Genomic DNA, 21987 nt, shown 5'->3' on the forward strand with positions numbered 1-21987 from the left:
CGGGCGTGGTGCTTGGACACGCGACCCCCCCGGCGTGTGCGGTGCCAGCCTTAGCAGGCGCCGCTAACAGCGCTTCCCCTGGCAGTCTATGGCAGTCGAGAGGGTGGAGACGCGTCGCTGTTCATTTGCGAACGGGCTCGGTGCCTGCCGCTCTCCGCGCCTCGCTATTCACTTCACTCTCATGATTACGCGTCGCGATTCGATTTTTATCATCGATTATTGCTGTTTACCACACTGCACGCACACACAGCACACACCACACAGCACACACACAGCAGCATACATACAGCACGCATGTACAGCACACACAGCACACACAGCACACACACAGCACACACAGCACTTGCACACAACAGCACTCACACAGCACACACACACAGCACTCACACAGCACTCACACAGCACGCACACACACACAGCACGCACAACACACACAGCACACACACAAGTACGCATACACAACACACACAGCACGCACAGCACACACACAGCAGCACACACAACACGCACAGCACACACAGCAGCACACACAGCATGCACGCACAGCACACACACAGCACCACACCTCCACCAATACAGCAAACCCACCGCACAGGACACGATCACACATAGCACACAGATAGCACACACACAGGACGAAGGCACGCATAGCACACACACATGCACGCACACAGGACGGAGGTACACACAGCACACACACAGCACACACATAGCACACACATAGGACGCACAGAGGACGAAGACACGCAGAGGACACACGCAGGATACACACAGGAAGAGACACACGTAGCACACACACAGCACACACACCTAGCGCACACGCACAGCACAGACACAGCTGGCCAGAGACACCGCTGTGTGAATTGATAGAGCGAGCGCATTATTTATTCAGCAAAGTAGATCGGCAATGTCTCCTTCACATAACCGTCTCTCGACATGAACAAATAACAACAATTATGGGACTGAATAACTTCAGCAGCATTGATTCGGCATAAGCAACACTCGGTCCGGCTTCCACACGCAGCGTCTCATCAGCAGAGTCGGGCTGACATGAGTCATTGCCGGTGAGCTGCCAGATGTTTAGAGGGAAGGACTGGTTTCAACACACAGTGGCTCATCAGCAGTCGGGCTTGCCTAGACCAATCCTGGTGAATTGCCAGATGTTTCGAGGCTGGGACCAACACTGAGATATGGGTATGTTGGGTTAAATACAACATTATCGAGTAATGCACACCACTCGACTGTTGTGATTAAGTGACTAACTGATTGATAGACCGTGTGATTGAGTGACATGTCCACCAATTGAGTAATCAGTTGATTGATTCATTGAGACCCGTACTCCCCGACTGGATTCGAACCTAGGCTGGGAGTGGAGGGTGCCGTCGGAGTATACCTAGAGGAGGGACGCACACATGCAGATAACCGAGTGGGTAACTGGTTGGGTGAGTGACTGGTTGAGTGAATAACTGAGTGAGCGGGTGAGTAAGTTGGTGGGTCGGTGATTGAGTGGCTGAGACGGTGAGTAATTGAGTGAGTGGTTGGGTGGATGAGTGAGCGAGTGAGTGAGTTGGTGAGTCCATAAGTGAATCACACGGTGAGTGGGTGAGTCGCTGAGTGAGTGCATGAGTGGCTGGGTGAGTGAGCGGCTGGCTGAGTGAGAGTCTGGTTTAGTGGGAGGCTGGGTGGTTTAGTAGTTTAGTGAGAGGCTGAGTGAGAGGCTGGCAAGGTGAGAGGCTGGATGAGAGAGGCTGTCTGAGAAGCTGGGTGTGTGAAGGGCTGGGTGAGTGAGAGGCTAGCTGGTGAGAGGCTGGGTGAGAGGGAGGCTGGATGAGTGAGACGCTGGCTGAGTGAGAGGCTGGGTGAGTGAGTGGCTGGGTGAGTGAGAGGCTAGCTGGTGAGAGGCTGGATTAGAGAGAGGCTGGATGAGTGAGAGGCTGGTTGAGTGAGAGGCTGGGTGAGTGAGAGGTAGGGTGAGTGAGTGGCTGGGTGAGTGAGACGCTGGGTGAGTGAGAGGCTGGGTGAGTGAGAGGCTAGGTGAGTGAGAAGCTGGGTGAGTGAGTGGCTGGGTGAGAGAGAGGCTGGATGAGTGAGACGCTGGCTGAGTGAGAGGCTGGGTGAGTGAGTGGCTGGGTGAGTGAGTGGCTGGGTGAGTGAGTGGCTGAGCGAGTGAGAGGTTGGGTGAGTGAGAGGCTGGATGAGTGAGACGCTGGCTGAGTGAGAGGCTGGGTGAGTGAGTGGCTGGGTGAGTGAGTGGCTGGGTGAGTGAGTGGCTTAGTGAGTGAGTGGCTGGGTGAGTGAGTGGCTGGGTGAGTGAGAGGCTGGTTTAGTGGGAGGCTGGGTGGTTTTGTAGTTTAGTGAGAAGCTGAGTGAGAGGCTGGCAAGGTGAGAGGCTGGATGAGAGAGGCTGTCTGAGAAGCTGGGTGTGTGAAGGGCTGGGTGAGTGAGAGGCTGGTTGGTTTTGCTGTTGAGTGAGAGGCTGAGTGAGAGGCTAGCTGGTGAGAGGCTGGGTGAGAGGGAGGCTGGATGAGTGAGACGCTGGCTGAGTGAGAGGCTGGGTGAGTGACTGGCTGGGTGAGTGAGAGGCAAGCTGGTGAGAGGCTGGATTAGAGAGAGGCTGGATGAGTGAGAGGCTGGTTTAGTGGGAGGCTGGGTGGTTTTGTAGTTTAGTGAGAGGCTGAGTGAGAGGCTGGCAAGGTGAGAGGCTGGATGAGAGCGGCTGTCTGAGAAGCTGGGTGTGTGAAGGGCTGGGTGAGTGAGAGGCTGGTTAGTTTTGCTGTTGAGTGAGAGGCTGAGTGAGAGGCTAGCTGGTGAGAGGCTGGGTGAGAGGGAGGCTGGATGAGTGAGACGCTGGCTTTGTGAGAGGCTGGGTGAATGAGTGGCTGGGTGAGTGAGAGGCTGGGTGAGTGAGAGGTAGGGTGAGTGAGTGGCTGGGTGAGTGAGACGCTGGGTGAGTGAGAGGCTGGGTGAGTGAGAGGCTAGGTGAGTGAGAGGCTGGGTGAGTGAGTGGCTGGGTGAGAGAGAGGCTGGATGAGTGAGACGCTGGCTGAGTCAGAGGTGAGTGAGTGGCTGGGTGAGTGAGTGGCTGAGCGAGTGAGAGGTTGGGTGAGTGAGAGGCTGGATGAGTGAGACGCTGGCTGAGTGAGAGGCTGGGTGAGTGAGTGGCTGGGTGAGTCAGTGGCTGGGTGAGTGAGTGGCTTAGTGAGTGAGTGGCTGGGTGAGTGAGTGGCTGGGTGAGTGAGAGGCTGGGTGAGTGAGTGGCTGGGTGAGTGAGAGGCTGGGTGAGTGAGAGGCTGGGTGAGTGAGAGGCTGGGTAAGTGAGAGGCTGGGTGAGAGAGAGGCTGGATGAGTGAGAGGCTGGGTGAGTGAGTGGCTGGGTGAGTGAGTGGCTGGGTGAGTGAGTGGCTGAGTGAGTGAGTGGCTGGGTGAGTGAGTGGCTGGGTGAGTGAGTGGCTGGATGAGTGAGAGGCTGGGTGAGTGAGTGGCTGGGTGAGTGAGAGGCTGGGTGAGTGAGAGGCTGGGTGAGTGAGAGGCTGGGTAAGTGAGAGGCTGGGTGAGAGAGAGGCTGGGTGAGTGAGTGGCTGGGTGAGTGAGAGGCTGGGTGAGTGAGAGGCTGGGTGAGTGAGAGGCTGGGTAAGTGAGAGGCTGGGTGAGAGAGAGGCTGCATAAGTGAGAGGCTGGGTGAGTGAGAGGCTGGGTGAGAGAGAGGCTGGATGAGTGAGAGGCTGGGTGAGTGAGAGGCTGGGTGAGTGAGTGGCTGGGTAAGTGAGAGGCTGGGTGAGTGAGTGGCTGGGTGAGTTAGTGGCTGGGTGAGTGAGTGGCTGAGTGAGTGAGTGGCTGGGTGAGTGAGTGGCTGGGTGAGTGAGAGGCTGGGTGAGTGAGTGGCTGGGTGAGTGAGAGGCTGGGTAAGTGAGAGGCTGGGTGAGAGAGAGGCTGGATGAGTGAGAGGCTGGGTGAGTGAGTGGCTGGGTGAGTGAGTGGCTGGCTGAGTGAGTGGCTGAGTGAGTGAGTGGCTGGGTGAGTGAGTGGCTGGGTGAGTGAGTGGCTGGGTGAGTGAGAGGCTGGGTGAGTGAGTGGCTGGGTGAGTGAGAGGCTGGGTGAGTGAGAGGCTGGGTGAGTGAGAGGCTGGGTAAGTGAGAGGCTGGGTGAGAGAGAGGCTGCATGAGTGAGAGGCTGGGTGAGTGAGAGGCTGGGTGAGAGAGAGGCTGGATGAGTGAGAGGCTGGGTGAGTGAGAGGCTGGGTGTGTGAGTGGCTGGGTAAGTGAGAGGCTGGGTGAGTGAGTGGCTGGGTGAGTGAGTGGCTGGGTGAGTGAGTGGCTGAGTGAGTGAGTGGCTGGGTGAGTGAGAGTCTGGGTGAGTAAGTGGCTGGGTGAGTGAGAGGCTGAGTGAGTGAGAAACTGGGTGAGAGAGAGGCTGGATGAGTGAGAGGCTGGGTGAGTGAGAGGCTGGGTGAGAGAGAGGCTGGATGAGTGAGAGGCTGGGTGAGAGAGAGGCTGAGTGAGTGAGAGACTGTGTGAGAGAGAGGCTGGATGAGTGAGAGGCTGGGTGAGAGAGAGGCTGGATGAGTGAGACGCTGGCTGAGTGAGAGGCTGGGTGAGTGAGTGGCTGGGTGAGTGAGTGGCTGGGTGAGTGAGTGGCTGAGTGAATGAGTGGCTGGGTGAGTGAGAGGCTGGGTGAGTGAGTGGCTGGGTGAGTGAGAGGCTGGGTGAGTGAGAGGCTGGGTGAGTGAGAGGCTGGGTAAGTGAGAGGCAGGGTGAGTAAGTGGCTGGGCGAGTGAGAGGCTGGGTGAGTGAGAGGCTGGGTGAGTGAGAGGTTGGGTGAGTGAGAGGCTGGGTGAGTGAGTGGCTGGGTGAGTGAGTGGCTGGGTGAGTGAGTGGCTGGGTGAGTGAGAGGCTGGGTGAGTGAGAGGCTGGGTGAGTGAGAGGCTGGGTGAGTGAGTGGCTGGGTGAGTGAGTGGCTGGGTGAGTGAGTGGCTGGGTGACTGAGAGGCTGGGTGAGTGAGACGCTGGGTGAGTGAGAGGCTGGGTGAGTGAGAGGCTGGGTGAGCGAGACGCTGGGTGAGTGAGAGGCTGGGTGAGTGAGAGGCTGGCTGAGTGAGACGCTGGGTGAATGAGGGGCTGGGTGAGTGAGAGGCTGGGTGAGTGAGAGGCTGGGTGAGTTAGTGGCTGGGTGAGTGAGAGGCTGGGGGAGTGAGAGGCTGGGGGAGTGAGAGGCTGGGGGAGTGAGTGGCTGGGTGAGTGAGAGGCTGGGTGAGTGAGAGGTGGGTGAGTGAGAGGCTGGGGGAGTGAGAGGCTGGGTGAGTGAGAGGCTGGGTGAGTGAGAGGCTGGGTAAGTGAGAGGCTGGGTGAGAGAGAGGCTGCATGAGTGAGAGGCTGGGTGAGTGAGAGGCTGGGTGAGAGAGAGGCTGGATGAGTGAGAGGCTGGGTGAGTGAGAGGCTGGGTGTGTGAGTGGCTGGGTAAGTGAGAGGCTGGGTGAGTGAGTGGCTGGGTGAGTGAGTGGCTGGGTGAGTGAGTGGCTGAGTGAGTGAGTGGCTGGGTGAGTGAGAGTCTGGGTGAGTAAGTGGCTGGGTGAGTGAGAGGCTGAGTGAGTGAGAGACTGGGTGAGAGAGAGGCTGGATGAGTGAGAGGCTGGGTGAGTGAGAGGATGGGTGAGAGAGAGGCTGGATGAGTGAGAGGCTGGGTGAGAGAGAGGCTGAGTGAGTGAGAGACTGTGTGAGAGAGAGGCTGGGTGAGTGAGAGGCTGGCTGAGTGAGACGCTGGGTGAATGAGGGGCTGGGTGAGTGAGAGGCTGGGTGAGTGAGAGGCTGGGTGAGTTAGGGGCTGGGTGAGTGAGAGGCTGGGGGAGTGAGAGGCTGGGGGAGTGAGAGGCTGGGGGAGTGAGTGGCTGGGTGAGTGAGAGGCTGGGTGAGTGAGAGGTGGGTGAGTGAGAGGCTGGGGGAGTGAGAGGCTGGGTGAGTGAGAGGCTGGGTGAGTGAGAGGCTGGGTGAGTGAGAGGCTGGGTGAGTGAGAGGTGGGTGAGTGAGAGGCTGGGTGAGTGAGAGGCTGGGTGAGTGAGTGGCTGGGTGAGTGAGAGGCTGGTGAGTGAGAGGCTGGGTGAGTGAGAGGCTGGTGAGTGAGAGGCTGAGTTAGTGGCTGGGTGAGTGAGTGGCTGAGTGAGTGAGTGGCTGGGTGAGTGAGAGGCTGGGTGAGTGAGAGGCTGGGTGAGTGAGAGGCTGGGTGAGTGAGAGGCTGGGTGAGTGAGAGGTGGGTGAGTGAGAGGTGGGTGAGTGAGAGGTGGGTGAGTGAGAGGTGGGTGAGTGAGAGGCTGGATGAGTGAGAGGCTGGGTGAGTGAGAGGCTGGGGGAGTGAGAGGTGGGTGAGTGAGAGGTGGGTGAGTGAGAGGTGGGTGAGTGAGAGGTGGGTGAGTGAGAGGCTGGGTGAGTGAGAGGCTGTGTGAGTGAGAGGCTGGGTGAGTGAGAGGCTGGGTGAGTGAGAGGCTGGGGTGAGTGAGAGGCTGGGTGATTGAGAGGTGGGTGAGTGAGTGGCTGGGTGAGTGAGAGGCTGGGTGAGTGAGAGGCTGGGTGAGTGAGAGGCTGGGTGAGTGAGAGGTGGGTGAGTGAGTGGCTGGGTGAGTGAGAGGCTGGGTGAGTGAGAGGCTGGGGGAGTGAGTGGCTGGGTGAGTGAGAGGCTGGGTGAGTGAGAGGCTGGGTGAGTGAGAGACTGGGTGAGTGAGAGGTGGGTGAGTGAGTGGCTGGGTGAGTTAGAGGTGGGTGAGTGAGACGGTGGGGGAGTGAGTGGCTGGGTGAGTGAGAGGCTGGGGGAGTGAGAGGCTGGGTGAGAGAGAAGCTGGGTGAGTGAGAGGCTGGGTGAGTGAGAGGCTGGGTGAGTGAGAGGCTGGGTGAGTGAGAGGCTGGGTGAGTGAGAGGCTGGGTGAGTGAGAGGCTGGGTGAGTGAGAGGCTGGGTGAGTGAGATGCTGGGTGAGAGAGAGGCTGGGTGAGTGAGTGGCTGGGTGAGTGAGAGGTGGGTGAGTGAGAGGCTGGGTGAGAGAGAGGCTGGATGAGTGAGAGGCTGGGTGAGTGAGAGGCTGGGTGAGTGAGAGGCTGGGTGAGTGAGAGGGTGGGGGAGTGAGTGGCTGGGTGAGTGAGAGGCTGGGTGAGTGAGAGGCTGGGTGAGTGAGAGGGTGGGGGAGTGAGTGGCTGGGTGAGTGAGAGGCTGGGTGAGTGAGAGGCTGGGTGAGTGAGAGGCTGGGTGAGTGAGAGGCTGGGTGAGTGAGAGGCTGGGTGAGTGAGAGGCTGGGTGAGAGAGAGGCTGGGTGAGTGAGTGGCTGGGTGAGTGAGAGGTGGGTGAGTGAGAGGCTGGGTGAGAGAGAAGCTGGATGAGTGAGAGGCTGGGTGAGTGAGAGGCTGGGTGAGTGAGAGGCTGGGTGAGTGAGAGGCTGGGTGAGTGAGAGGCTGGGTGAGTGAGAGGCTGGGTGAGTGAGAGGCTGGGTGAGTGAGTGGCTGGGTGAGTGAGAGGTGGGTGAGTGAGAGGTGGGTGAGTGAGAGGCTGGGTGAGTGAGAGGCTGGGTGAGTGAGAAGGTGGGTGAGAGAGAGGCTGGGTGAGTGAGAGGTGGGTGAGTGAGAGGGTGTGTGAGAGAGAGGCTGGGTGAGTGAGTGGCTGGGTGAGTGAGAGGTGGGTGAGTGAGTGGCTGGGTGAGTGAGAGGCTGGGTGAGTGAGAGGTGGGTGAGTGAGAGGGTGGGTGAGAGAGAGGCTGGGTGAGTGAGAGGGTGGGTGAGAGAGAGGCTGGGTGAGTGAGTGGCTGGGTGAGTGAGAGGCTGGGGGAGTGAGTGGCTGGGTGAGTGAGAGGCTGGGTGAGTGAGAGTCTGGGTGAGTAAGTGGCTGGGTGAGTGAGAGGCTGAGTGAGTGAGAGACTGGGTGAGAGAGAGGCTGGATGAGTGAGAGGCTGGGTGAGTGAGAGGCTGGGTGAGAGAGAGGCTGGATGAGTGAGAGGCTGGGTGAGAGAGAGGCTGAGTGAGTGAGAGACTGTGTGAGAGAGAGGCTGGATGAGTGAGAGGCTGGGTGAGAGAGAGGCTGGATGAGTGAGACGCTGGCTGAGTGAGAGGCTGGGTGAGTGAGTGGCTGGGTGAGTGAGTGGCTGGGTGAGTGAGTGGCTGAGTGAATGAGTGGCTGGGTGAGTGAGAGGCTGGGTGAGTGAGTGGCTGGGTGAGTGAGAGGCTGGGTGAGTGAGAGGCTGGGTGAGTGAGAGGCTGGGTAAGTGAGAGGCAGGGTGAGTAAGTGGCTGGGCGAGTGAGAGGCTGGGTGAGTGAGAGGCTGGGTGAGTGAGAGGCTGGTGAGTGAGAGGCTGGGTGAGTGAGTGGCTGGGTGAGTGAGTGGCTGGGTGAGTGAGTGGCTGGGTGAGTGAGAGGCTGGGTGAGTGAGAGGCTGGGTGAGTGAGAGGCTGGGTGAGTGAGTGGCTGGGTGAGTGAGTGGCTGGGTGAGTGAGTGGCTGGGTGACTGAGAGGCTGGGTGAGTGAGACGCTGGGTGAGTGAGAGGCTGGGTGAGTGAGAGGCTGGGTGAGCGAGACGCTGGGTGAGTGAGAGGCTGGGTGAGTGAGAGGCTGGCTGAGTGAGACGCTGGGTGAATGAGGGGCTGGGTGAGTGAGAGGCTGGGTGAGTGAGAGGCTGGGTGAGTTAGTGGCTGGGTGAGTGAGAGGCTGGGGGAGTGAGAGGCTGGGGGAGTGAGAGGCTGGGGGAGTGAGTGGCTGGGTGAGTGAGAGGCTGGGTGAGTGAGAGGTGGGTGAGTGAGAGGCTGGGGGAGTGAGAGGCTGGGTGAGTGAGAGGCTGGGTGAGTGAGAGGCTGGGTAAGTGAGAGGCTGGGTGAGAGAGAGGCTGCATGAGTGAGAGGCTGGGTGAGTGAGAGGCTGGGTGAGAGAGAGGCTGGATGAGTGAGAGGCTGGGTGAGTGAGAGGCTGGGTGTGTGAGTGGCTGGGTAAGTGAGAGGCTGGGTGAGTGAGTGGCTGGGTGAGTGAGTGGCTGGGTGAGTGAGTGGCTGAGTGAGTGAGTGGCTGGGTGAGTGAGAGTCTGGGTGAGTAAGTGGCTGGGTGAGTGAGAGGCTGAGTGAGTGAGAGACTGGGTGAGAGAGAGGCTGGATGAGTGAGAGACTGGGTGAGTGAGAGGCTGGGTGAGAGAGAGGCTGGATGAGTGAGAGGCTGGGTGAGAGAGAGGCTGAGTGAGTGAGAGACTGTGTGAGAGAGAGGCTGGATGAGTGAGAGGCTGGGTGAGAGAGAGGCTGGATGAGTGAGACGCTGGCTGAGTGAGAGGCTGGGTGAGTGAGTGGCTGGGTGAGTGAGTGGCTGGGTGAGTGAGTGGCTGAGTGAATGAGTGGCTGGGTGAGTGAGAGGCTGGGTGAGTGAGTGGCTGGGTGAGTGAGAGGCTGGGTGAGTGAGAGGCTGGGTGAGTGAGAGGCTGGGTAAGTGAGAGGCAGGGTGAGTAAGTGGCTGGGCGAGTGAGAGGCTGGGTGAGTGAGAGGCTGGGTGAGTGAGAGGCTGGGTGAGTGAGAGGCTGGGTGAGTGAGTGGCTGGGTGAGTGAGTGGCTGGGTGAGTGAGTGGCTGGGTGAGTGAGAGGCTGGGTGAGTGAGAGGCTGGGTGAGTGAGAGGCTGGGTGAGTGAGTGGCTGGGTGAGTGAGTGGCTGGGTGAGTGAGTGGCTGGGTGACTGAGAGGCTGGGTGAGTGAGACGCTGGGTGAGTGAGAGGCTGGGTGAGTGAGAGGCTGGGTGAGCGAGACGCTGGGTGAGTGAGAGGCTGGGTGAGTGAGAGGCTGGCTGAGTGAGACGCTGGGTGAATGAGGGGCTGGGTGAGTGAGAGGCTGGGTGAGTGAGAGGCTGGGTGAGTTAGTGGCTGGGTGAGTGAGAGGCTGGGGGAGTGAGAGGCTGGGGGAGTGAGAGGCTGGGGGAGTGAGTGGCTGGGTGAGTGAGAGGCTGGGTGAGGGAGGGGTGGGTGAGTGAGAGGCTGGGGGAGTGAGAGGCTGGGTGAGTGAGAGGCTGGGTGAGTGAGAGGCTGGGTGAGTGAGAGGCTGGGTGAGTGAGAGGTGGGTGAGTGAGAGGCTGGGTGAGTGAGAGGCTGGGTGAGTGAGCGGTTGGGTGAGTGAGAGGCTGGTGAGTGAGAGGCTGGGTGAGTGAGAGGCTGGTGAGTGAGAGGCTGAGTTAGTGGCTGGGTGAGTGAGTGGCTGAGTGAGTGAGTGGCTGGGTGAGTGAGAGGCTGGGTGAGTGAGAGGCTGGGTGAGTGAGAGGCTGGGTGAGTGAGAGGCTGGGTGAGTGAGAGGTGGGTGAGTGAGAGGTGGGTGAGTGAGAGGTGGGTGAGTGAGAGGTGGGGGAGTGAGAGGCTGGATGAGTGAGAGGCTGGGTGAGTGAGAGGCTGGGGGAGTGAGAGGTGGGTGAGTGAGAGGTGGGTGAGTGAGAGGTGGGTGAGTGAGAGGTGGGTGAGTGAGAGGCTGGATGAGTGAGAGGCTGTGTGAGTGAGAGGCTGGGTGAGTGAGAGGCTGGGTGAGTGAGAGGCTGGGTGAGTGAGAGGCTGGGTGATTGAGAGGTGGGTGAGTGAGTGGCTGGGTGAGTGAGAGGCTGGGTGAGTGAGAGGCTGGGTGAGTGAGAGGCTGGGTGAGTGAGAGGTGGGTGAGTGAGTGGCTGGGTGAGTGAGAGGCTGGGTGAGTGAGAGGCTGGGGGAGTGAGTGGCTGGGTGAGTGAGAGGCTGGGTGAGTGAGAGGCTGGGTGAGTGAGAGACTGGGTGAGTGAGGTGGGTGAGTGAGTGGCTGGGTGAGTTAGAGGTGGGTGAGTGAGACGGTGGGGGAGTGAGTGGCTGGGTGAGTGAGAGGCTGGGGGAGTGAGAGGCTGGGTGAGAGAGAAGCTGGGTGAGTGAGAGGCTGGGTGAGTGAGAGGCTGGGTGAGTGAGAGGCTGGGTGAGTGAGAGGCTGGGTGAGTGAGAGGCTGGGTGAGTGAGAGGCTGGGTGAGTGAGAGGCTGGGTGAGTGAGATGCTGGTGAGAGAGAGGCTGGGTGAGTGAGTGGCTGGTGTGAGTGAGAGGTGGGGTGAGTGAGAGGCTGGGTGAGAGAGAGGCTGGATGAGTGAGAGGCTGGGTGAGTGAGAGGCTGGGTGAGTGAGAGGCTGGGTGAGTGAGAGGGTGGGGGAGTGAGTGGCTGGGTGAGTGAGAGGCTGGGTGAGTGAGAGGCTGGGTGAGTGAGAGGGTGGGGGAGTGAGTGGCTGGGTGAGTGAGAGGCTGGTGAGGCTGGGTGAGTGAGAGGCTGGGTGAGTGAGAGGCTGGGTGAGTGAGAGGCTGGGTGAGTGAGAGGCTGGGTGAGAGAGAGGCTGGGTGAGTGAGTGGCTGGGTGAGTGAGAGGTGGGTGAGTGAGAGGCTGGGTGAGAGAGAAGCTGGATGAGTGAGAGGCTGGGTGAGTGAGAGGCTGGGTGAGTGAGAGGCTGGGTGAGTGAGAGGCTGGGTGAGTGAGAGGCTGGGTGAGTGAGAGGCTGGGTGAGTGAGAGGCTGGGTGAGTGAGTGGCTGGGTGAGTGAGAGGTGGGTGAGGGAGAGGTGGGTGAGTGAGAGGCTGGGTGAGTGAGAGGCTGGGTGAGTGAGAGGGTGGGTGAGAGAGAGGCTGGGTGAGTGAGAGGTGGGTGAGTGAGAGGGTGTGTGAGAGAGAGGCTGGGTGAGTGAGTGGCTGGGGTGAGTGAGAGGTGGTGAGTGAGTGGCTGGGTGAGTGAGAGGCTGGGTGAGTGAGAGGTGGGTGAGTGAGAGGGTGGGTGAGAGAGAGGCTGGGTGAGTGAGAGGGTGGGTGAGAGAGAGGCTGGGTGAGTGAGGGGCTGGGTGAGTGAGAGGCTGGGGGAGTGAGTGGCTGGGTGAGTGAGAGGCTGGGTGAGTGAGAGGTGGGTGAGTGAGAGGGTGGGTGAGAGAAAGGCTGGGTGAGTGAGTGGCTGGGTGAGTGAGAGGCTGGGGGAGTGAGTGGCTGGGTGAGTGAGAGGCTGGGTGAGTGAGAGGTGGGTGAGTGAGAGGGTGGGTGAGAGAGAGGCTGGGTGAGTGAGAGGGTGGGTGAGAGAGAGGCTGGGTGAGTGAGAGGCTGGGGGAGTGAGTGGCTGGGTGAGTGAGAGGCTGGGGGAGTGAGAGGCTGGGTGAGTGAGAGGCTGGGTGAGAGGTGGGTGAGTGAGAGGGTGGGTGAGAGAGAGGCTGGGTGAGTGAGTGGCTGGGTGAGTGAGAGGTGGGTGAGTGAGAGGCTGGGGGAGTGAGACGCTGGGTGAGTGAGAGGCTGTGGGAGTGAGACGCTGGGTGAGTGAGTGGCTGGGTGAGTGAGAGGCTGGATGAATGAGAGGTGGGTGAGTGAGAGGCTGGGTGAGTGAGAGGCTGGGTGAGTGAGAGGCTGGGTGAGTGAGAGGCTGAGTGAGTGAGAGGCTGGGGGAGTGAGACGCTGGGTGAGTGAGAGGCTGGGTGAGTGAGAGGTGGGTGAGAGGTGGGTGAGTGATAGGCTGGGTGAGTGAGTGGCTGGGTGAGTGAGAGGCTGGATGAGTGAGAGGCTGGGTGAGTGAGAGGCTGGGTGAGTGAGAGGTGGGTGAGTGAGAGGCTGGGTGAGTGAGAGGCTAGCTGGTGAGAGGCTGGATGAATGAGAGGCTGGGCGAGTGAGAGGCTAGCTGGTGAGAGGCTGGGTGAGTGAGAGGCTGGGTGAGTGAGAGGCTGGGTGAGTGAGAGGCTGGGTGAGTGAGAGGCTGGGTGAGTGAGTGGCTGGGTGAGTGAGTGGCTGGGTGAGTGAGAGGCTGGGTGAGTGAGAGGCTGGGTGAGTGAGAGGCTGGGTGAGTGAGAGGCTGGGTGAGTGAGTGGCTGGGTGAGTGAGAGGCCGGGTGAGAGAGAAGCTGGATGAGTGAGAGGCTGGGTGAGTGAGAGGCTGGGTGAGTGAGAGGCTGGGTGAGTGAGAGGCTGGATGAGTGAGAGGCTGGGTGAGTGAGAGGCTTGGTGAGTGAGAGGCTGGATGAATGAGAGGTGGGTGAGTGAGAGGCTGGGTGAGTGAGAGGCTGGGTGAGTGAGAGGCTGGGTGAGTGAGAGGCTGGGTGAGTGAGAGGCTGGGTGAGTGAGAGGCTGGGTGAGTGAGAGGCTGGGTGAGTGAGAGGCTGGGTGAGAGAGAGGCTGGATGAGTGAGAGGCTGGGTGAGTGAGAGGCTGGGTGAGTGAGAGGCTGGGTGAATGAGACGCTGGCTGAGTGAGTGGCTGGGTGAGTGAGAGGCTGGGTGAGTGAGAGGCTGGGTGAGTGAGAGGTGGGTGAGTGAGAGGCTGGGTGAGTGAGAGGCTGGGGGAGTGAGAGGCTGGGTGAGTGAGAGGCTGGGTGAGTGAGAGGTGGGTGAGTGAGAGGCTGGGTGAGTGAGAGGCTGGGTGAGTGAGAGGCTGGGTGAGTGAGAGGCTGGGGGAGTGAGAGGCTGGGTGAGTGAGAGGCTGGGTGAGTGAGAGGCTGGGTGAGTGAGAGGCTGGGTGAGTGAGAGGTGGGTGAGTGAGAGGCTGGGTGAGTGAGAGGCTGGGTGAGTGAGAGGCTGGGTGAGTGAGAGGTGGGTGAGTGAGAGGCTGGGTGAGTGAGAGGTTGGGTGAGAGAGAGGCTGGATGAGTGAGAGGCTGGGTGAGTGAGAGGCTGGGTGAGTGAGAGGCTGGGTGAGTGAGAGGCTGGGTGAGTGAGAGGCTGGGTGAGTGAGAGGCTGGGTGAGTGAGTGGCTGGGTGAGTGAGAGGCTGGCTGAGTGAGACGCTGGGTGAATGAGACGCTGGCTGAGTGAGTGGCTGGGTGAGTGAGAGGCTGGGTGAGTGACAGGCTGTGTGAGTGAGAGGCTGGGTAAGTGAGTGGCTGGGTGAGTGAGAGGCTGGGTAAGTGAGTGGCTGGGTGAGTGAGTGGCTGGGTGAGTGAGAGGCTGGCTGAGTGAGACGCTGGGTGAATGAGACGCTGGCTGAGTGAGTGGCTGGGTGAGTGAGAGGCTGGGTGAGTGAGAGGTGGGTGAGTGAGAGGCTGGGTGAGTGAGAGGTGGGTGAGTGAGAGGCTGGGTGAGTGAGAAGCTGTGTGAGTGAGAGGCTGGGTGAGTGAGAGGCTGGGTGAGTGAGAGGCTGGGTGAGTGAGAGGCTGGGTGAGTGAGAGGCTGGATGAGTGAGAGGCTCGGTGAGTGAGAGGCTGGGTGAGTGAGAGGTGGGTGAGTGAGAGGCTGGGTGAGTGAGAGGCTGGGTGAGTGAGTGGCTGGGTGAGTGAGAGGCAGGGTGGCTTTGTGACCAAGCGCGTGAGTGGTTTTAAGTAAGGGACTGAGCGCGTGAGTGGTTAGGTCAGTGACTGGTCAACCGATTAGAGCCACGCATCGGACTGGGGTCGGGACTGCAGCCTCCTCGGAGATCCACGCAGCCTCACCCTCTCGACACGGAGCCCCACGAGGGGGGGCCCAGTGGGGAGATGCAGAACCTCCTGGGGCCCGCGTGCATCTTCCTCCGGGGGGGCCTAGCCGAGGCCCTCATCAAGGTCAGGGCAGGTGGATCGCGCGCGGATGGCGTTTCCGTGCAGCACTGCTGCTGTCGAAAGTTTCGCCGTGATTGACGATGGTGGAAAATGAGCGGTGGCTTAGCACGATTGGGCTCGAGCGCTCTGCTGCGAGGTGATGATACTGCTGCCCATGAGGATGCTGCTGATGATGGTGACGATAATGGTGGTGATAATTATGCCAATTGTGATGCTGATGATACTGGTTATGCTGATAACGATCCTTATGATGCCAGTGATGATTATGATGCTGATTGTGAAGCTGATGATGTAGGTGCTGATGACCTTCCTGATGATGATGGTGCTGGTGATGTTAATGCTGATTATGATGCTGATGATACAGATGATGATGATGATGCCGGTAATGTTGATGATGTTGATGATGCTGGTGATGGAGGACACCCTGTAGGTGCAGTCAGCATCTGTGCAATCCTGGGATGGTGCTCTACTTATAATTTAGCGTGCCCACCGCCTTAGCAATGTGGACTTGACACCCTTGGATTTGGTCAATGATGATGCGAGTGGCATCTGTCACTGTTCACCGGGGAGACGATGCGATGGCATACATATGTATGTTGAACTTATTTCGCACCGTACGTAGCTGACCGTGATAATTGGAGGCATTGGCTTGTAAACCCCTGGGGTTGTCTCTGTGTACCCCGGAACAATCCGACCCTCGGGGTTCCTCCTCCCGCTGGGAACGGATCCCGCGTCGAAAAGGAACCGGATGCAGGAATCGAAGCGTGGGGTGGCTAACCCCTCCGTACAGGATTGTGACACATTCGTATGGGATCGTGACCCTCAATACGGGGTCGTGACCCCTCCATACGGGATCATGACCCTTCCGTACGGGGTCGTGACCCCTCCATACGGGGTCGTGACCCCTCCGTACGGGGTCGCGGTTCTGCTCCTAGCGTGGCTCCCCCCGGTGTGCTGCCGGGTTGTGGCGCGTGCACCGTGTCCGACGTTCCTTTACACCTGCTGAGAGCTTCTGAGGGAACCGGAGCTCCCAGCACACGTGCAAGTGTGAGGCGTGACGAGGCCAGGCCAGGCCTCGTCACGCCTGGCCACGCGTGACGGCTATGCTGCGTATGGCTGCCTGTGATCCAGCGCTGCGTGGAGGCAGCAGCAAGGGTTTGTGGATCACCCCACATAGATGTTGCTAAACTCCCTTCTTCCCGTGGGCGTAGAGGAGGAGACGGACTCTGTCTCACCAGGAGAAGGCAGTACAGATAATGTGGACTCCGCCTGTTCCATCTGCGTGGGATCGAGTGTTGCCCCCTCACACGCGTGGGTTTCCTCCGGGTGCTCTGGCTTCCTCCCTCATGTAGTAAACACTCGTGAATTGGCCGATAACAACTTCATATATAGAGGAGGGCAGAGCTTGGGGAGGATTTTGGCTGCTGCGTTCTCACTTGCCTTTGGTTCCTTGCGCTTCTTAGCCGTTCTCTCTCTGAGAGTGAGCGAGTGCTGTATGACACGTAAAGGCCCTGATGAATTGGCTGAGAATATCTTAATATATAGATGACTGCAGAACTTGGGGTTGGTAGCGGGAGTATTTGGCGCCGGCTCGCCACGTAGCTGCAGTTGCTGTCTCCCAGCTCGTCTGTGGTTCCTCCTGCAGGTGCCTCTGAGTCGCCCTACCTCCCTCTTTCCTCCCACGAGAGCGGGGAGCGAACACAGTTCAGATATCGTGAATAGGGGCGCCACGGTGGCGAGATGTTAACTACCTCACCTGGTCTACATCGTGGGTTCGATCCGGACCCTGGAGTTTGTGTGTCTCTCTTTACGTCCCCGTGGTTGCGTGGATTTTTCTCCGGGTCCTCCGGGCTTCCTCTCCGCATTTAGTAACACGCATTTAGAGTATTTGGCTCCTATAGATGTCCACGTGATGAGAAGCCGCTTCGTTGGGTGATCACTTGTGGCCAGGTCGCTTCTGAAAAAGAGCTGCATATAGCTCAGCGAGCCTAACCTGATAAAATATAAATAGTAGTCAAGAGTTATTATATAAAGAGTTTCGATTTAAAGCTTTCGTGACTGCAGGGATTCATATTCTTGGTTCTTTCGGTACAGTCACGAAGAAGGGAAATAATAAAATAATACACATAAAACAATAAAATTCTCACGACGTTTCGATTGCAACACAAGCAATCATCATTAGGTGTGAAAACCACATTTTATGTTTTCCCTTCTACGTGACTTTACCGAAAGAACCAAGAATATAACACATTCCTGCGGAGGGAGCTGGTAGGAACGTTGGGTTGCTCGGTCAATGGCCAGGGTCAACGGCGGCGTGCTGTATTCCGCAAATATGCCCGACTGTGAGGGCGGGCACAAGCCGGCGTGAGTAGGTTAAACGTTGAGTTTTATAAGGGAACCACGGGGTGACCAGCCCCTCCCCACCCAGCCCCACCCTCCACCTCCCAGCCCCACCCTCCCCACCCAGCCCCTTCCCACCCAGCCCCTCCCCACCCTCCCCTCTCCACCCAGCCCCACCCCTCCCACCCCCCACCCAGCCCCTCCCCACCCTCCACTCCCCACCCAGCCCCTCCCCACCCTCCACTCCCCACCCTACCCCACCCTCCCTACCCAGCCCCTCCCCACCCTCCCCTCCCCACCCAGCCCCTCCCTGCACGACGGACACAATAATCCTCTGTGGGCTGGTGTAAGCAGGAGGTTCCTACCAGTATAAGGAGTTATTATATAGAGAGTTGTTATTATATAACAGTATACTCCCCTCGCCTCTCTCCCGCCCCGGACTCGTTGGACACAAGGAGAGGGAACTTCGCCCCGAAGAGATTGAAGGTGCGGATGCACAGACACCCCGATTCCTTTCGATGCAAAGCTTTCGTGACTGCAGGGATCCATCTTCTTGGTTCTTTCGGTAAAGTCACGTAGAAGGGAAGCAATAAAATAATAAAAATAAAACATAATAAAATAAAATAATTCTCACGACGTTTCGGCCACAACGCAAGCAGCCGTCCTCAGGTGAAGAATGAGACATTGCTAAATTCCTCTTCATATGCACATTCTTTTTGTTAAGGCGCTCTTGCACCTCCAACGCAGCGTATATATTAGCTCCTAGCTTGGTAATGTCTCATTCTTCACCTGAGGACGGCTGCTTGCGTTGTGGCCGAAACGTCGTGAGAATTATTTTATTTTATTATGTTTTATTTTTATTATTTTATTGCTTTCCTTCTACGTGACTTTACCGAAAGAACCAAGAAGATGGACCCCGATTCCCTGCCCACGCTAACCGCACTCCATCTCCGCAGCGGATGAGCTCTTTCGGGCGTGCTCCCATCTGTTCTGAAAACGTAAATTGCCCAGTAAACACGCCAAACGTTGACTCAACGTTGCGCCAACGTGTTTGTGTGTTATCCGTATATCTATTTACAAATGTGTTTATATATCCCATTGGAACCTCATTTGTCAGTAAAAAAATATGATAATTGTTTTTTTACCCTTCTATCTGGCAACAAAACTGACACCTTTTTTTACAAGGAGTCATGTTTGCATAGACCACAATACCTGCAGTCATAATGCAGGTATTGTGGTGCGCCTTTTGGCGTCATCTGGTCCAACCCATGTGAGACTAGGCTCTAAGGAAAGCTGTCTCGGGTGTGGACCAATCAACTTCAAGGACAGTGCACATTATCAGAGTTATGTTTTTTGTTTGCATTATGACTGCAGGTATTGTGGTCTATGCAAACATGACTCCTTGTAAAAAAGGTGTCAGTTTTTTTGCCAGATAGAAGGGTAAAAAAACAATCATTATGTTTATATATCCTCCACAAAGGGGTTTGTGTTGTTTAATTTAGCATCGAAGCAGGGCCCATCTCTCACACGGAGCGCCCTTCCCTGTAAACATCTGGGCAGTGCACCAGCATTGCTTCAAGCGAGCTTCACTCTGCTGATGAGGACACCGAATGCCAAAACCCCGGTCCTTGCCTACTAACATTTGGCAGTTCAGCATTGGTACAAGCGAACCTGGCTCTGCTGGTGAGACACTGTGCAGTTCACCATGCAGCATTGGTTCAGGCAAGCAAGCCTGGCTCTGCTGGTGAGATACTGAATGTCGAATTCGGCTCAGAGCTTGATTGCCTTAAACCAATAACTGCTGATGCAGAAAATGCACTCCCAGACGAACTCCGCGTGTGGCTGATGGAATGTCTTAGAGCATTACTCAATATACATTGTGTGGAGCGAAGGGATGTAGGATTCCTTCGGCTTGATCCGTATTTGTTTGAGCGTAAGGCCACGCGGTAGCGGTGTTCTTATCAAAATTCTTCCAAAGGTCTACCCCGTGGCCCAACCCAAAATCAAACATGGATAATTGTGCTGGCTACCAAACCCCACGGCTATTTTGCCACGGTGGCGAGATGTTAAATACCTCTCCTGGTATACAGGAGGTCGTGGGTTCGATCCCGACCCTGACGCCTGCTGTATATTTGGAGTGATCGTATGGATTTCTCTCCGTGTCCTCCGGGTTTTCCCTCCACTTTTAGAATTACCGTGCGTTTAAAGTATTTAGCTGCAATACATTTCCATGCGATAAGCCACTTCGTTAAGCTCTCATTTGTGGCCAGGTCGCTTCTGAAAAAGAGCGATGTATCTTAGTGGGCCTTACCTAGTTAAATACAAATTAGTTTAGTTTAAATAGTTTAGGTGATGTCTGCGTATTTACATCATAGGCTCATCACGGATACTTGGACGTTCTTGTTGATTACGCACAAAGTGCTTGCCACGAATCAACCAAAATTCCTTGCTGCTCTCGTCAAGGAGCCTAAACCATCACGGGAATTTCATTCATCCTCACAGCAGCAGCAGCAGCGGCGGCGGCTTCTGACTGCTGCCCATCGAACAAAGACGGTTGTCACCGCATCGCGCGCTTTCAGATGCGCTTCTGTGGCCGTCTGGAACGTTCTTCCTTACGATATTCGGAAGCCACCGGAGCTGTGCACTTTTAAGTAATATAGATTGGCAAACTAACTTCTTTATAAACTGCTTTTTGTGTTTAGTTTGTTGCCTTTCACCCGCACCTACGATGAGCATGGTTGGCTACGATTGGTGCGAAAAAAGTTCAACATACATACAACAAAGACAACGATCCCCCGTGTAGCCTTTACAGACTATTGGGGCAAGTGCTGTTAGCGAGCGCCTATGAAGGCCGTCACGGCACACGAGGGGGTAGGTGGCCAGCACCACGCCCGACCGCCTTTGTCTCCCAAGTGGCGATATTTTACACACCTCACCAGGTACTCACTTGAGGCTGAGTCGATCTAGGGGAGGCCCAGGAACGGTTCAGATAATCGTCACTATTGGTGGCCGTGAGCGGGAATCGAACTCGGGTGGCCGGGGTTCGTAGCGTAGCGGCCTCACCGTTGCACTCCATGCATGTACAGTTTGTTGAACGTCTTTCGCGGCCGCACGTAAACGCATCGGCCTGAGAGGCACGCAGCCGGGTTCGTGTAGTTCGTCTTTAATCCGCGCCGTGCGCTGACCGCGACGTTTGCTGCGAGTGCCTCTCAACGCCAATCACCGACACCACCGCGTCCCCGCTCACCCACCATCCACATCATCATCATCATCTTCACTCAGTGTCTCTCCCCATTGCTCACCACCGTCTCCCCGTCTATCCATAAGCGCTCACCTCTCTGACCTAATCCACTCACCACAATCACCTTGTGTCCATTTCCCAAGAGCCCACCGTCACTCACCACCACCATCACTCACATCCACCACCATCCTGACCACCATCGCCACCACCACCATTACTCACCATCACTATCACTCACCACCATCGTCAGTCTACCACCCTGCCTTTGCCACCATTGTAATTAACATCCCCTCAACGATCTCATCGATCACATCTCATCATCACCACCACCTTCGCCTGATCATGCTCACCTTTACCTTATCATCATCATCACCTCCAATACCATATCCCTAACCCCATCACTCCCATCACCATGTCCCTAACCCCATTACCCTGTTGCTAAACCCATCAATCACCCTGTCCCTAAACCCATCATCTTGTCCCTAACCTCATCACTCCCATCACCCTATCCCTAACCCCATCATTCTGTCTCTAACCCCATCACCATCATCACCCTGTCCCTAACCCCATCACTCCCATCACCCTGTCCCTAACCCCATCACCATCATCACCCTGTCGCTGACCCCATCACCTCCCCCATCCTGCAGAGCTGCGCGAGGCGTTCCGCGAGTTTGACCGCGACGGCGACGGTTTCATGACGTGCCGCGACCTCGGCCTGTGCATGCGGACCATGGGCTTCATGCCCACCGAGATGGAGCTGCTGGAGCTCTCGCAGAGCATCAACATGACTCGTGAGCGCATCGCACCGCGCTGCACCGCGCTGCACTGCACCGCACTGCATCGCACCGCGCTGCACCGGATCTCGCCGCATTGCACGGCTCCGCATCGCAGTGCACCGCAGTGCCCTGTAAGTCTGAATCCAAACACAAATCAACTGTATTGCTGCCAGAGACAGACTCTGCGGCAGTGAGCATTGGTGGCCATGCCATGCTGATGAGTCCTAGTGATGACGAAGCTCGTTCCACCACGGTTTGCGTATTTCTGCAGCACTGCTGCTGCCACTGTCACTGGCAGTCGGTGGTGTTGCATTTTGCTTAAATCCAATTCGTTTTGAGGGTGAGTTGAAGACATGAAGGATCACAATGCAGTTCTTCAGGAACTGCCGATGTTTTTTTTATTTTGCAAGTTTGACAAATGGCTGTGTGGCATTCGATACTCCAATGGATACCACGGGGACCGAGACGAGACTCTGCAATGCCTCAGATTTCCATCGACGACACTGAGACCGTGACAGCAACAACAACAACAACAAAACAGAAGAATCGCCGACTAAACCCACACGTGTGATTTGGGGGGAAGGCAGCTCGTGTGATAATGGCGATGGTGGTGGCTGGGTCCCCTACAGGCCAAAATAAGCTAACACTATTTTTTGTTTCACCAGGTAAGCCCCACTGAGCTATTTAGATTTCAGAAGCGACCTGGCCACAAATGATAGCTCAACGCAGTGGCTCATCGCGTGGAAATGTATAGCAGTAGCCAAATGCTCTAAACGCATCTTTATTCTAAATGTGGAGGGAAAAACCGGAGGACCTGGAGAAAAATCCACACGATCACGGGGGGGAGAGAGAGACACGCAGACTGCAAATACACATCAGGCGTCAGGGTCGGGATCCAACCCAACGACCTCCTGCATGCCAGGCGAGGTATTTAACATCTCCTAGCCACCGTGATGATGATGAGAGAGAGACACGCAAACTCCAAATATACAGCAAACGTCTGGGTCGGGATCGAACCCACGACCTACTGTAGACCAGGAAAGGTAGTTAACATCTCCTAGCCACCGTGATGATGATGAGAGAGAAACACGCAACATCCAAATATACAGCAGGCGTCAGGGTCGGGATCGAACCCAACGACCTCCTGTAGACCAGGCGAGGTAGTTAA

At 57.2% G+C, this 21987-nt stretch overlaps 1 protein-coding gene across 1 annotated transcript; it reads left to right on the forward strand.

Moving 5' to 3' along the window:
- The first annotated feature begins 14305 nt into the window (after nucleotides 1-14305).
- On the forward strand, nucleotides 14306-20954 carry LOC133348713 (calcium-binding protein 1-like). The gene is made up of 4 exons (XM_061561651.1): nucleotides 14306-14465; nucleotides 17258-17288; nucleotides 20691-20834; nucleotides 20935-20954. The coding sequence occupies exons 1-4, from the start codon at nucleotides 14400-14402 to the stop codon at nucleotides 20952-20954; spliced, it is 261 nt and encodes an 86-aa protein (XP_061417635.1). The 5' UTR covers nucleotides 14306-14399.
- Nucleotides 20955-21987: the final 1033 nt, after the last annotated feature.

The sequence above is a fragment of the Lethenteron reissneri genome, chromosome 28 (genome assembly GCF_015708825.2).
Source record: "Lethenteron reissneri isolate LAM-NWPU_2019-01 chromosome 28, ASM1570882v1, whole genome shotgun sequence".
NCBI lineage: Eukaryota > Metazoa > Chordata > Hyperoartia > Petromyzontiformes > Petromyzontidae > Lethenteron > Lethenteron reissneri.

What these genes read in the sequence shown, in the direction of transcription:
- LOC133348713 (XM_061561651.1), top strand. Translation starts at nt 14,400, where the DNA reads ATGCAGAACCTCCTGGGGCCCGCGTGCATCTTCCTCCGGGGGGGCCTA. An exon ending in TAGCCGAGGCCCTCATCAAG is followed by an intron (nt 14,466 to 17,257) that starts GTCAGGGCAGGT and finishes GTTGGACACAAG; the next exon opens with GAGAGGGAACTTCGCCCCGA. An exon ending in GCAGAGCATCAACATGACTC is followed by an intron (nt 20,835 to 20,934) that starts GTGAGCGCATCG and finishes TCCGCATCGCAG; the next exon opens with TGCACCGCAGTGCCCTGTAA.